Below are 16,092 nucleotides of genomic sequence, written 5' to 3'. Positions count from 1 at the left end.
TGTGAGCATTGCTGGCAAGGCTGCAGTTATGGCTGAAGACTATTCACCCTTGGGGAGCATATTGTGAGTCACCTTCTTGAATCGCTGCTGACACTGTGATGTACCATGTGCTGTAAGGCAGCAAGTTTTAGGATTTGAAATCTGGACAATGAAAGTACATTATTTCCATATATTCATTGTCAGTATCCCCAATACTGGTATAGCCCTCTTTTACTCAAGTTTTTTTTTGTCTTGGAATTGTGATTTGTTCTGTTGATCTGAACACCCTTGTTAACCTTTTATATTTTCTTCTTGGATCTCTTACTGTTTTGACATTCTTTATCATCCTTTATAGCCTTATCATTTGCCAGGATCTAAATTATTTCTGGCATGTCTGTACACTTTTTTATGTAACCTTATTTAGTCTTGTACTTCATCTGATGTTCATGGTTTCCTTTTTTCAATTCGGTCTCTTGCCCTTTAAGGATATAGACTTGTTCTTTATCATACTACATCTATTGTTGAACATTTCACACTGATCTTGATTTATTTTACCACTTAACAGATTTGTCCAGTTTACACTTTTCAATCCCTGTAGCAGAGTACTTCAGCCTTGCTGAAACCTATAGGTTCAATAATAAAGCAGAAAATCTTGGAAAGCACGAGTTGCTGTTTCACTTTCCTTGCTGTCAAGCATCACACCATTAGATAACTTCTCATCTATAATTAAGTTGTCAAGAAAATTGGTTTCATTATTACTAATCAAATATGGCATGCTCCATTGTTGGCTCTAGGATGTATTTTTGCAGAAAATTATCACAAAAATAAATTCAAGAAATTCACTACTTTATTAGCATTTGTTAGTTTGTTTTGCTCACTCCCCCATAAAATCCCCCATTAAAACCACTCTGTCTTTGCTAGATATTTGTCTAAACACCATGTCTCTAAAATAGCTGCAATACCAAGTTGAAAATTTTTCCTTCTATTTACTCCTCTTGTCTTTTCACTTTTTTTTAACCTTCTTTTACCAGAACGTCAACAGAGGCTATGTGTACGTAGCTGTGACTACATTAACAATCAGTGTATAAAGGCAGACCTAGCCTCTGATATTAGCAATTTGATTAAATTTATTTGATAAAGTCAAGTTGGTTGATACCAGCATTATTACTGGCAAGGAGATGCTGTCGTGGGTCACTGAGAAACAAAGTCTCATGCAATACCTTTCTATTTTATTTAAATATGTTGTTTCTTCTAGACTATAACAGTTCGGAATCTATCTTGTTTATTTTTTTTAAAAACTACTTAAATTACATCAAAAGCTTTGCATGGTCTTTCCTAGTGATACTGATGGCAATTCCACGCTGGGTTAAGAGCAGTTTTTGTGCTGTGTGCTAAAGACCTTGAGCTTCCAGTCTGAGACTTCACCAGTCATTTAATATATCCCCATACAGCCAGCAGACAGTGAATGTTCTCACCTCATCAGTCTGGGCTGGGTTCCCAAGGTGAATGACTAATTGACTGTTTTGTGGGGTCATCGACTTGCTTTAATGTTTGGGAATGTCCACATCAGATTTTAAAACACTCAAAGGGTTAGTGGAACTGTAGGTGATAAGTTTCACAATTAGGTATAAAATGCCAAAATCTCTGAAGAGTTTTTTTAATCACACTTCTCTCCTGCAGTTCAGTGACAAAGCTAATAATTTTCCTCAGCTCCAATTTTCCACTTTACTATAAAAGTTAATAACACAACTGGTCTAGGTCTGAGCACCCCCAGCACTACTGTGTCGCCTGTCCTTCTGGCACATTCCCTTCATATTGTTTTAATTTTTATTTAATATTTCCCTCTTGCTTTTTAAATGCCTACTTTGATTTGGCATGGATCTAAGCAGGTAGGGCGTAACTTGGAGTAGAAAAGAAGCATAAAGGGCATCTTCACACCCAAAATAAACATAATGCTGGACCCTTTACCAAGCTTTCCTCTGTATTTTATGCTGTCAAAGTGGGGCATTTTACTGCTAGAGAATGAAACGCTTTGCAATTCAGAAACCTGAAAAGGATTGTAAATTCGCTTGAAGCTTGTACTATCAACCAAAACAAGCTAGAGTCTCATTACAATCCGAAACTGGGATCCTTCAATTACTTTGCAGGGCACAATGAATTTAAGTGAACCATTATTTATGAATCTATTACAAGCGTTCATATTACATTGAAACACTTAACTTCTGGATGTGAGTTTGTTCGCTGAGCTGGAAGGTTAGTTTTCAGACGTTTCGTCACCATTCTAGGTAACATCATCAGTAAGCCTCCAACAAAGCGCTGGTGTTACGTCCCGCTTTCTATTTATCTGGTTAGGTTTCCTTGGGTTGGTGATGTCATTTCCTGCATTGGTGATGTCATTTCCTGTTCTTTTTCTCAGAGGATGGTAGATTGGCTCCAAATCAATGTGTTTGTTGATGGAGTTCCGGTTGGAATGCCATGCTTCTAGGAATTCTCGTGCGTGTCTCTGTTTGGCTTGTCCTAGGATGGATGTGTTGTCCCAATCAAAGTGGTGTCCTTCCTCATCTGTGTGTAAGGATACGAGTGATAGTGGGTCATGTCTTTTTGTGGCTAGTTGATGTTCGTGTATCCTGGTGGCTAGCTTTCTGCCTGTTTGTCCAGTGTAGTGTTTGTCACAGTTCTTGCAAGGTATTTTATAATGACGTTTGTTTTATTTGTTGTCTGTATAAGGTCTTTTAAGTTCATTAGCTGCTGTTTTAGTGTGTTAGTGGGTTTGTGGCTACCCTGATGCCAAGGGGTCCGAGTAGTCTGGCAGTCATTTCGGAAATGTCTTTGATGTAGGGGAGAGTGGTTATGGTTTCTGAGCCTGTTTTTTTGTCTGTTTGTTTGGGTTTATTGCTGAGAAATTGGCGGACTATGTTCGTAGGGTACCCATTCTTTTTGAATACGCTGTAGGTGATTTTCCTCTGCTCTGCGTAGTTCCTCTGTGCTGCAGTGTATGGTGGCTCGTTGGAATAATGTTCTAATGCAGCTTCGTTTGTGGGTGTTGGGATGGTTGCTCCTGTAGTTCAGTATTTGGTCTGTATGTGTTGTTTTCCTGTAGACTCTGGTTTGAAGTTCCCCATTGATTGTTCGCTCTACTGTGACATCTAGGAATGGCAGTTTGTTGTTGTTTTCCTCCTCTTTTGTGAAGGTTATGCCAGTAAAGGGTATTATTGATGGTCTTGAAGGTTTCCTCTAATTTAGTTTGTTTAGTCTTCTCAAAACGCGTTAAACACTTAACTTGAATGAAGAATACACAGTTATCAACGTAAACTCACGTACTTGCTGAGATATTGTAACAACGCTCTATAGTATTAGAGATAATGGGAACTGCAGATGCTGGAGAATCCAAGATAATAAAATGTGAGGCTGGATGAACACAGCAGGCCAAGCAGCATCTCAGGAGCACAAAAGCTGATGTTTCGGGCCTAGACCCTTCATCAGAGGCCCTCTGATGAAGGGTCTAGGCCCGAAACGTCAGCTTTTGTGCTCCTGAGATGCTGCTTGGCCTGCTGCGTTCATCCAGCCACGCTCTATAGTGTTAGATTAGGTTTCAGATTCACCATTCAGAATTTTTCATTTATTTATGTTTTTATACTGTAGTCTGGACAAAAGGGACAAATAACTCAGTCAGACTTTAATTCTACTTTCACATGACTAGATTGTAATTGCAGTCAAATGAGGAAGTTAATAGATGCACAAAATTCAGGACTGATATCAGTCCTGAAGTTAATAGATACACAGCGAGAATGAATATATTTACAGTTTTAAAGTAAATAAATAAATTGCCACCTATTAAAACATCATCAGTATATTTGCATTTATTTAAATAATCGGTTAGATTTGAATTATATCAGCGTAAATTTTGAGTACTTTAGAATGATCTGTAGGCATGAAAATGTCTCAGAGTATTTTTTCAACATAAAATTATGTATCATGAGATACGGTGCATTATATCAGGACAGGGTTAGCTTATAAAAAGTCAAGATCTATTACCATAATTCCTGATCATGATTCATTGATAGATCTGCAGTCAGGAATTATTGATGGAATACCACCTTGATTCACTCACAGATCCAGTCCCATTTTGTTCATGGATCTAATCAGAATTCATTGATACGTCTGGAATTGATTCAGTGATTGTTCTACAGTGTTGATTCATTGATAGATCTACCATCCTAATTCACTGATAATAAATTTGAAAAGTCTCTGAGCTAAGAACTAATTGATACAATTCTAGAGCTAGGAATCATTTATAGATCTTGTAAAGACAGGATTTACAAGGTCGCATAGTAAAGATGGACCAGAAGACCATTCATTACCTTTAAATTCACTCAGAAATACCTTAAAGATCCAGCAATACAGCATCCAAATGTACAGTTAATGATATCAGTGTTTCCATTTTACTGTTTTCAGGAATTTATTCCATATTTTCATAATTCTTTCTATATAAATAAAGATGCATTTTCTGACATCAGTTCTGAATTAAATTTTATGAGATCAGTCCTAGAAGTGTATTTTAGAACTTCTTGTTACACATGTTGATCTGACATAGTGTGCTTTTCAACCGCGTAAGTCAATGAATTATATGATTCTGACTTTGATGCGATTGATTCAACAGCACACTGATGGATTTAGGCAGTTATGCTTGTGCTACCTTTATTGAAAAACTTCAGTTTTTGATACCCTGCAACCATTCAAGTTCTCTGAGAAATTGATAATCTTGATGTCAGTCCTAGCTTGGATCAGTGATTTCTGGTACTGTGGACTTAGGAAAGTATCCTTAAGGGTATAGAGATTATTGAACCAGACAGGGTGGGTATTTGATGAACAGAACTTTATTAATGAAATCTGCGCTCAAAGGATGTTGTCAAAAGTAGATGCCATGAACAAGGAGAAGTCACCCTTCTCTCAGTATTACCTTTGGATGCCTTCAGGGAAATAGCTACAATGCTTTAGATGTAGGACAAACCGTTTTTTTAAATTCATTATAGCCTTCTCCACAAGAGCTTCAATAGCAGTCAATGAATGAATGGGGAGAAGTACACAGAATGGAAATCACTGACTGCTTTAATGCATTGGACTCATTTTTCTAATCTATTTTAATTGAAGGTAGATCTCTGTGGTAGGGTAATTTTTATTGTTGTTATTACATTAAATGAATTAGGAATGTATCCAAAATAAATTTCCTTACAAATAATAAAGTGAAATTGAATTGTATTGAGTAAATTTATGTCATACTTCTTTGAACATGCGTCCTCTTGTTCTGCTCTTGCAGTTAAAAATGTAGTCCATTTTATAACATAACATCATCGTTTTACATAGAATTACATGACAATATGTAGGTTTTAGGCATCAAAACAGGTAGGCATGTTTGGCAAATTAACCAGTAGTGTTGAAAATGGGAATGCATTTGATGTAGTTCACAAGCACTTTAGCAAGGCCTTTAACAAGGCAGACTGGTCAAGTAAGTAAAAGCCTTTGGGATGCAGAGCATAGTGCTGCGTTGTATCCAAGATTGGCTGAGAGGCAGGAAGCAGATGGTGATGACAGACCAACATTTCTGTCACTGGATGGCTATTTCCAGTGGTGTTCCACAGGGCTGCGTTGGGGCTTTTTCTGTTTGTAGTGTACATTAATTATTTGGATTAAATGTGTAGGAAATGACCAAGAAATTTGTAACTGAAAATTAAAATTAGGAGAGTGATATATAGCGAGGAAAATAGCTGTAAATTGCAGGAGGATATCAACAGATTGGTCAGGTGGCCAGAGCAGTGCCAAGTAGTATTCAACCCAGAAAAACGTGAGATAATGAATTTGGGGAGGGCTAACAAGGCAAAGTGATTATACCATGAATGTTATGACTTTGTAAAGCATTCAAGATCAAAGGGACCTTGCTGTGCCTATCCATAGATCCCCGAGGATGACAGGGTAGGCCAATAAGGTGGTTGAGAAAGTATCTGGGATTCTTGACTTCATTAGCCAAGATGTAGAATACAAGGGCAATGAGGTTATGCTGGAACTGTGTAAAATGCTAGTGATGCTACAATTGGGGTACTGTGTACAGATCTTAATCTTCACATAAAAGGAGGGATGTGATTGCACTAGAAAGTGTACAGAAGAGAATTACCAGGATGATGCCTCATCTAGACAGTCTGGGATGTGGGAAAGATTAAATAAACTGTGGTATTTTTCCCTGGAGCAACAAAGGTTGAGAGGGGACCTGATAGAGGTGTGAGAAGCATATTTAGCGTGGTTAGGAAAACACTTTTTCCATTAGTTGAGGGGTCAGTAAACAGAGATATGGATTTAATAGGGGGTAGAAGGCTAAGAGGAGAGTTGAGAAATCTTTCACTTAGATGGTGCTGGGAGTCTGAAACTTACTGCCTGAAAGGATTGTTGTCAGAAACTCAGAATTTAGATATTCACTTGTATTGCTGTATACTCCAGGACTGTGCACCAGAGACGGAAAAATGGGATTAGTGTCGTCAGATCTTTTCTGGATCTTGGCCTCTTTCTGTGCTGAAAACATCCGTCAGTCAATGAGTTAATATGGCCCATGCCAGCTTTTATGCCTGACCATCTACTTCCTTCTCCCTTATATGCTCATCCAGTTTCCTCTTAAATGCAGCAGCACTGTTTGCTTTAACCAGTGTCAATGGTAGTGATTCCACATTCTATCACTTTTTGAGTGCAGAAGTTCTTCTGCATTTGCTATTGGATTTCTTGGTGACTGTTTTAAGTAGATGACTGCTAGTTATGCTCTTGCCCAAAGAGTAAATACTCTCTTTGTATCCACTCTGCAAAAACTTTAATAATTGTAAATACCTCTAGCAGGTGGTCTCTCAGCCTTCTTTTTTTTCAAAAGGAGGGGAACCCATCCTGACAATTTTTTTCTGACATACATCCATGCCTTTCTGGTATCAGCCTTATAAATCTTCTCTGCTTATTCTTCACTGTCTCTGTATCCTATTATTAATATGATAAAGATTGCATACAGTATTCCAAGTGTAGTCTAACCAACATTTGATACAAATCTAACATAATTTCTCAACTTTTCAATTCTAACCATCTAGAAAAAACCTAATGCTCAGCTTGCTTACCATATCATCTTGCCAATCTGTAGCCAACTTTTCGTGATTGATATCTTTTATTTTAGTTTATCTAGACCAACAAGATCATCTTACAAACAAATCCGTTCAACATGAAATGCTTACATTTGTCTTACCTTTCCTCATAATCATAGTTTTGAAACTTTGTGCGAGCTTTGTGCTTCAGTGAGTCATCTTAATGATCACAACCCAACGAGAGTACTCAAGATGCGGTCTAGACATGGCCTTCAGATTTGATTCACATTTCACAGGGCATATTCTATAGTTAGAATTCCTGGATAGGTCTCTTGCAGTGGCATTTATTGATGATTTCTTTGAAGAAAATCAGCCATTCAACTTTCACAATATAGCTGTATATGTTAATGGCATCTAACATCACTGGAAGCTAATTGAGCATAAAAACATTGATTTTTTTTTGTTGCTTCCCCAGCCCAGAAGCCGAATGCAAGTTTTTGCTGAGATATGCTGAAGCTGAAAACCTAACTCTCCAAGCTACCATGGATTTATTTATACTCCTTGAACAGAGTCATTCATCGGGAAAAAAAAATCACAATGATTAACCAAAACCTGAGAATGGAGAAACATAAGATTTGATTTCTTCTTATGTGATCTTGGTGCAGGCAAATGACTACTGTCACAAAGGAGTTAATAGCTAAAGAAATTGATAGTTTGGCAGAGAATGGATTAGAGCAGGACATAATTTGAATGCTGCAAAGTCTTCACAGCATTCTGACCTCTTGGGATGGGAAATATCCCTCACGAAAATTTTAATTTTTCTGTCACAACCCAGAACTGGATAACAACACATGCTATGTCTCGTTATTTTGTCTGCTATTCATTTTAATGTTTTTAATTTAACAATAGTTATTTTCTTTCCCCTCCCTTTATCAGGCTCGAAAGCAGTAAATTGAAATTGACTCAGCGGTTTTGCCACAAGGAAAGGTACAGTCAGCACGAGAGTGCAGTGAATGAGCAGTCCCTCTCCTGCCCCCGCCCACGATCTCTCAGTTTAGACTGGTAAGTATGATCTTTTCGGAGGCTCCCTCATGCTGAAACACATTCACTTCTCATGTTGTGCTGCTGTGGTCACTGCTGCTTTCAGTTTTCCTCTTATATTCCTTCTAAACTCCGAATATCCAGTCTCCTAATGAATCTGTCTAATTCTTAGATTTCTACTGATCAAGACTTATCGGACTGTTTCCTGCTCTAACTCTAACTTTTCTCAGATCACAAATCTGTGAAACTCCATGTTACTTATCAGTCTCTGCTTGCTCGCACAATCTTCATGGTTTCAAAACCCAAGAATGATGTCGCTTTGTCTGGATTAACTTAATTTTCTTCTAATTCTCACGGTCCACACTATGAACTTTATGTTTTGTTTCTTCTTTTTGATAAAAACATGAAAATTTAACAGTTTTGAAAGATATTGAGACTGGCATGCTGCGGTGTTGACCTTGTTTCTTGGTGCTTTCCAAAATTGGAGAGTCCTGTGATTGCTATACGTTTATGTGTTAACCAAATATATATGTTAATGAGACCCAGAAGTGTATTTTACAATAGTACATAGCATACATGACACGAAGCTATGTTGGAAGAAGACTGAAGTTAACCACTGCTATCTCCAATTATTAATTGAGTGTACAATTAACTGGCATCAAAATCAACTGGAATAAGACAAAATGCAAAACAATGAATATTTATGATTAAGCAACAAATTTTCAAGCACAAAGCTCGCACTGACAAGGTAAAGAACTGAAAATAAAATGTGAGGCTGGATGAACACAGCAGGCCCAGCACCATCTCAGGAGCACAAAAGCTGACGTTTCAGGCCTAGACCCTTCATCAGAGAGGGGGATGGGGAGAGGGTTCTGGAATAAATAGGGAGAGAGGGGGAGGCGGACCGAAGATGGAGAGAAAAGAAGATATGTGGAGAGGAGAGTATAGGTGGGGAGGTAGGGAGGGGATAGGTCAATCCAGGGAAGACGGACAGGTCAAGGAGTGGGATGAGGTTAGTAGGTAGGAGATGGAGATGTGGCTTGGGGTGGGAGGAAGGGATGGGTGAGAGGAAGAACAGGTTAGGGAAGCAGAGACAGGTTGGACTGGTTTTGGGATGCAGTGGGTGGAGGGGAAGAGCTGGGCTGGTTGTGTGGTGCAGTGGGGGGAGGGGACGAATTCGGCTGGTTTTGGGATGCGGTGGGGGAAGGGGAGATTTTGAAGCTGGTGAAGTCCACATTGATACCATTGGGCTGCATCGTTCCCAAGCGGAATATGAGTTGCTGTTCCTGCAACCTTCGGGTGGCATCATTGTGGCACTGCAGGAGGCCCCTGCAACCTTCGGGTGGCATCATTGTGGCACTGCAGGAGGCCAGCTCAAACTTCACCAGCTTCAAAATCTCCCCTTCCCCCACCGCATCCCAAAACCAGCCCAGTTTGTCCCCTCCCCCCACTGCACCACACAACCAGCCCAGCTCTTCCCCTCCACCCACTGCATCCCGAAACCAGTCCAACCTGTCTCTGCCTCCCTAACCTGTTCTTCCTCTCACCCATCCCTTCCTCCCACCCCAAGCTGCACCTCCATCTCCTACCTACTAACCTCATCCCACTTCCTTGACCTGTCCGTCTTCCCTGGACTGACCTATCCCCTCCCTACCTCCCCACCTACACTCTCCTCTCCACCTATCTTCCTTTCTCTCCATCTTCGGTCCGCCTCCCCCTCTCTCCCTATTTATTCCAGAACCCTCACCCCATCCCCCTCTCTGATGAAGGGTCTAGGCCCGAAACATCAGCTTTTGTGCTCCTGAGATGCTGCTGGGCCTGCTGTGTTCATCCAGCCTCACATTTTATTATCTTGGATTCTCCAGCATCTGCAGTTCCCATTATCACTAAAGAACTGAAAATATGCTTTGGGATGACTGAATGAATAGCACCTATAACCAATCAGAATGGTTATGTAACACTACTTCATATAAATTATATCCTCACCAATGGAACTATGCTGGAAAAGTGAACATTTTTAGTCTGTCTATCTGTAGTTAGCGTCTGGTATAGAACAGAAGGGAAATGTAATATGTTGTACATGAAACATTCAAAGGGTTGATAGTGTGGAATTCTCTGTTTATTACAGGCCAAGCTCATCAACAAATGTAAATTTGATGGGGGTTTTCCAAATTATAGCAGTGTGAGATGCCAACATTTTCACACCCATCTCCTTTGCAGTCTCACTGCGTAGAAACCATAAATGTGTTGACATTCTTTGCCCTGCAGTGCCACTCAATGTTATTCAATGTCCACAATGACTGATCCCGGACAGTTTTGGGCCGTAGTCTTATCCTCATTCTCCTACTCATTAACTCAAAGCGTCTTTTTGTTCGCTAGGCAAAGGAGATTGATACATTTGCACTCCAGGAGCCTGGTATAAATTAGCGCCTTAAACTAAGGGTAGTAGGAATATTGCTGAGCAGACCACCTCATCTTTCTGCCTTTGCCCTTGTTCCCACTATGCACTTTTGTTGTTGTAAGATGGATGAACTATTCATTCACTTTTTGTATGCAGTGTGCAAACAGCCCAATAACAGATAAGAGAACAAGTAAAATATCACTATAAGAGCCTTCCGACCACAGGCATAGTAACAATGATCAGCATTAAAGAAATGGCATGGGTGTTTATGGTGGAAAATGATTTCAGATGTGTCTCAGGGGTGAGCCCCAGGACCCGTATTTAGCATTCGGCTGCTATTTTCTTTTTTATGAAGTCAGTAAAATTTCACAGCTGCGTGGCAGCCCACAAATGAATTGCACATGCAGCAGACGCTGTTAATTGAACACTTTAAACAGCAGATTACAAAATTTCAGCCAAAGAATAAATAAAAGTGGACTTCAAACATTATTTCACAGCAGTCAGTTTTTACCCTATTATAATATTTCAGTAAGACAGTCGAGTCAACACAAAGAGCTGTTAAGTGGCTTCCTAAGAAACCACAGGCTCTGTCCTGTATGAATTTTTTACTTTCTCTCTCTCTTTCTATCATCTCCCATGTAACACTCTCCATTTTTTAAAAATCAGACTTTGTCCTTTGCTTAAATACCCTTTTCTCTAACCTTGTGGCTTTTTCTAATCTCTCTCTCCTGTTTTGACATTTAGGATCTTTTATCTACCTCCGTGCCTCTCTCTCGCTCTCTTACCTTTTTTTACTCCCACTTCTTGGCTTCTTTCTCTGTTCCTCTGTCTGGCTGTCAGACATTGCAATTCTGTCATCGATGTCGATGTTGTTCAAATGGCCCTTGCATTCATTCTTGCCACTGAATTCCTTAATGGTAGATCAGGGCCTGTGCACATTAATCTGTTGTGCTAACACACCAGCATTGCTATTGTAGAGGCCACATCATTTTACTTCCTTTAGTTTTGGACTATGGATTTAGAGAGAACGTATTGCTTTCAACCAAGGAGGCAATGCAAAGTTATGGCTGCAGTTTTAAAGACTAATTTAGTGGAGTCCATTGTGAGTTGTGGAACAAAAAGAGCAAAAGCAGACATTAAGGAGCTGATGGGTTCTGAACCAGAAGGACAATTGGTTGACAACAACATTCTGATTGGTTCTTGGCCAGGTTTCTATGGCTTATGTGGGGCCAATGCAGCAGAGAAACATCCTGCCTGTAAAACCAAAACATCCCAGAAATCTCTCTCTATGCCTATTTATCTGTGGTGGTGCCAGAAGGTCTCCAGTAACAGCTAATTGTCTGCTACTTACCTTTCTAAAAATCTCCACTGAAGGAGGATAAGACACCCTCAAAGATAGTAGAAACATGAATTTTCAAATAGTGAATGAAAGAGAACATAAGCGCATAAACAAACATGTGCCAATAGCAAAGAACTAGAAGGAATTGGAAGACACCAAAAGAAAGCAAGAGCTCAACCCTAGATAATAAAATGTGAGGCTGGATGAACACAGCAGGCCAAGCAGCATCTCAGGAGCACAAAAGCTGACGTTTCGGGCCTAGACCCTTCATCAGCTCTCTGATGAAGGGTCTAGGCCCGAAACGTCAGCTTTTGTGCTCCTGAGATGCTGCTTGGCCTGCTGTGTTCATCCAGCCTCACATTTTATTATCTTGGAATCTCCAGCATCTGCAGTTCCCATTATCTCCAAGAGCTCAACCCTAGCCTAGTTCCTTTGAACTGTGGTTTCTCTAATTGTTTTCCTTTTCTCCCCTGAATATTCATGCCTTGTTTATCTTTCTGTGTTTGTCTGTTTGTGAAAGATGATGTTTAAGTTATAGTTATTTATTGATATTTGCTAATTGCCATTGGTTAAAGAATTTGTTCACAATAAAGATCTCTTTTCCTGTTAAGTACAGAAACATTGTGAGAGCTTTCTTTTAACCCGAGTTCATCAGTCAGGAAAGTTGGGACAGCGGATAGTTTGATTAAATCATTTTACACTTGTGATGACTTCAGAAATAGTGGGGCTTAATTAGTAGTGCACTACCCCAGTGAGTCATGACACTGCTACCCAGGTTAGTTTTGAATTAGACAAGTTCAACTTAAGTGTTAAATGCCAGTATTCCATTTTTAACAAAATAAGACAGAGAAAACATCATTTTGCCCACAACTTAAGAAAGTGATCATAAATTCAAATACTATTGTGAAATATGTGGAGAGAGTTTTTATATCAGGATTTTGATAACTAAAATAATCCAGCTTGCTGCCAGAATGAACAGTCATTTTATAATTTATTTCACACCCAGACCACTGCTTGGGATCTGAAACCTGCTCAGTCACAGGCAAGAGAAGACATGGTGCTTAAGGCAATCAAAGACTTTGTCCACATGTACAAGGAGGAACGGTTATGACAGAAAGGATTGAGGGATGCAATGGCTCAGAGTACAGAGGCTTCAGGAGTGCAGCTACATTAGGGCAACCCAGCTGCTCCAAACATGCAGTCAACCTTGGATAGATTGGTGGCTGCCAGGAGAAGCAGCTGCAGCATCCTCAAGGTCTGGTGCTCCATTGACTTCGGGACCAAAGGCAAGGTAACTGAGGTTTGGAGGACCTAGCATGCAGTCCAGATGCCCCTTCCTTAGAAAGAGATGGGTCAGTGCCAGGAGATAGCTAGTTGGAGGAGGAACCAGACACGTTCCTCTGAAGCCTACTTATAGGACACTTCAGAGATGGCTGGGTCCTCCACCTCCATCCCGCCTGCTCCCATCCAGCTGTTGAAATTGAAGCCAAGGGGCACCCATTTGCCTCTGGCAAGAAGACCCCTGCTATATCTGAACTGTACAGACACAAATGCCCTAAGGTTGCACAACTAGATCCCCAAGGCCAAAGGACTCCACTGCTGAATAGTCTTCCTCCACCTCATCTACCAAACCTGGGACAACACTGAGACTTGGTGGAAGTGAAAGGGAAAAAAAACCTTTTGAGGACACTTTGGTGGTATGGGTGACTGTACACTGTATATAAAACAATTTCATTTATACGAAGTTGTTTGCTGTTTATCCTCTGAAGTGTCTCACATCATCGGGTCATGTAGCCACTTCCCTCACAAGTTGAGATATTAACTTTGCCCACTCTGACTCTGGATGCAGCTATTTTCTTTCCAATTGTATACTTTCTGCACAATGGAAGGTGATAGTGTGTACTCTTTGGGTACTAGATTCCAGTTTTCAGGAATTGGGACCTGAGAAGGCGTGAAGCCTACGGAGTTTGTGGGAAGGATTATCAGAAAGGGGATCTGGATGATCAGGGCTTCAGAATTTTGATAACTAAAATAATCCAGCTTGCTGCCAGAATGAACAGTCATTTTATAATTTATTTCACACCCAGACCACTGCTTGGGATTAGAAACCTGCTCAGTCGCAGGCAAGAAAAGACATGGTGCTTAAGGCAATCAAGGACTTTGTCCACATGTACAAAGAGGAACACTCGTTCACTTAGCACCTACCTGCAAGCTCACAGCTACCATGCCTTGCCTTGCCATGACTATTAGTGCAGTCACGCAATCAGGCAGCTTGCCGAGCTGGTCTGCAGCCTCAGTCAAGGAGGCGTACATCTTTCTGTACAGTTACATCAATCTCACACCTGACCATGTACTAGTAGCTTACACAGCAAACACAATATATGTGCAGTCAGCATGCATCACATCCAAGTTTCAAAGCTTTAGCAAAATAATCCTCATGTAACTCCACGGAGACACCTGTCGTTCTGGAAGTACCAGCACAGCAAGACCAGGGCAACCCCCAATACCAGACCAGTCAGTGTTCTGCTGAGGTGTTCTCAATCAGGGGTATCTGTGTCTCTGCAGTCCAGGGAGTGGCCACAGACAGTCCTCTGGCCCCATATTGGCAAGTCCAGGAAATAGAGTAATGGATTTGCAAACATGTACAGGCATCTGTCAGGCGTCTGGACACTTTTCATTCAGGGCTGACTGTTTAGGCTGCTCAAGGGAGTAGATTATGTTCTGTCCATTAAATTGGTCCAAGTGAACGAGCGTAATGAGAGCAAGCAAGCAGCCCTGAGATGTAGCCTGGTCTAATCTGTGAATTGGGTGCCTTTTCATGTGTGCAAATTGTCCTTGCATCAGCTCTGCAATACAGCTCTCAGTTCCCGATGTATCCTACAAGTGGATCAGAGAGATGCCATGAGAATCTGGAAGGGTAGGTGAATCTCGGAATCAGTGTCTGTCAATTAGGGATGGATGAGGCTGGCCCCCTTGAATCGTGCCTTGAAGTAGTGTTTTGTGCTGGGCAACATGAGACTGTCCACAAACAGTGGCAAGCTGAATTCGTCCGTTCCCCACTTTGACTTCTTTGCTGAAAATTCTTGACTTTTGTTTGTTTGGTGCATTTATTAAGATAGCTGCATATTAATGAGATGAGATGTGCACTTAATTAAGGCATTTAACAAGAAACAATCCTCTTTATTCGGCAATTCATTGACATGACAGTGAGATAGGTCTTACAGATTTCTTGCACCAATCTGCTACAAACTTCTGCCCCTGTCATTCAAGCTCTTGTAAAATTCCATCTATAATTTTCGTTAAAACTTTGCTATTGACTTTGTTTTTACATTATATGACAGTGATTGAGCAAATCATTAAGATTTAAAAAACATATATGGGGCAGTTTACTATTTTTTATTTACTTTTCAAATTCAGACGAACAAGACTCTGCATTCGTTCTTGCAGTGGTTGTTATATGCTGTGCAATATATAAAAGGTTCATTGTTTTACAAACCTATGCTTCACATAGTGAATGAGAACAGTCTGCTTTCCAGCCCACATGAAACGGGGAGATGATAGTGAAGTCTGTCAGGATGAGCTTTAAACAGACAGCACAGCAGATCACTGGGAGAGGCTCCAAAGTGCTCCAGAGTGCAAACATTTCTAAAATATAAATAAGAATGCCAAGATAATAAAATGTGAGGCTGGATGAACACAGCAGGCCAAGCAGCATCTCAGGAGCACAAAAGCTGACGTTTCGGGCCTAGACCCTTCATCAGAGAGGGGGATGGGGGGAGGGAACTGGAATAAATAGGGAGAGAGGGGGAGGGGACCGAAGATGGAGAGTAAAGAAGATAGGTGGAGAGGGTGTAGGTGGGGAGGTAGGGAGGGGATAGGTCAGTCCAGGGAAGACGGACAGGTCAAGGAGGTGGGATGAGGTTAGTAGGTAGCTGGGGGTGCGGCTTGGGGTGGGAGGAAGGGATGGGTGAGAGGAAGAACAGGTTAGGGAGGCAGAGACAGGTTGGACTGGTTTTGGGATGCAGTGGGTGGGGGGGAAGAGCTGGGCTGGTTGTGTGGTGCAGTGGGGGGAGGGGATGAACTGGGCTGGTTTAGGGATGCAGTGGGGGAAGGGGAGATTTTGAAACTGGTGAAGTCCACATTGATACCATATGGCTGCAGGGTTCCCAGGCGGAATATGAGTTGCTGTTCCTGCAACCTTCGGGTGGCATCATTGTGGCAGTGCA

The 16,092-nt window shown here is 40.9% G+C and overlaps 1 protein-coding gene across 9 annotated transcripts in view; it reads left to right on the top strand.

Annotated features, from left to right (window-relative positions):
• LOC125462329 (ankyrin repeat and fibronectin type-III domain-containing protein 1-like) overlaps window positions 1-16,092 on the top strand; it is a 753,498-nt gene that overhangs the window by 528,744 nt on the left and 208,662 nt on the right. For 5 of the 9 annotated variants that reach the window (XM_048552254.2, XM_048552256.2, XM_048552258.2 and 2 more), the window contains one exon: window positions 8,022-8,147. The exons of the other annotated variants lie outside the window; for them this stretch is intronic. In XM_048552254.2, coding sequence (XP_048408211.1) covers window positions 8,022-8,147 — 126 coding nt within the window. The remainder of the gene's footprint in view (window positions 1-8,021; window positions 8,148-16,092) is intronic. 9 annotated transcript variants of the gene reach the window in all.

Source organism: Stegostoma tigrinum, chromosome 23, assembly GCF_030684315.1.
Source record: "Stegostoma tigrinum isolate sSteTig4 chromosome 23, sSteTig4.hap1, whole genome shotgun sequence".
NCBI lineage: Eukaryota > Metazoa > Chordata > Chondrichthyes > Orectolobiformes > Stegostomatidae > Stegostoma > Stegostoma tigrinum.
Note: the sequence above shows the minus strand (reverse complement) of the source record. Positions and strands in the feature narration are given on the sequence as shown.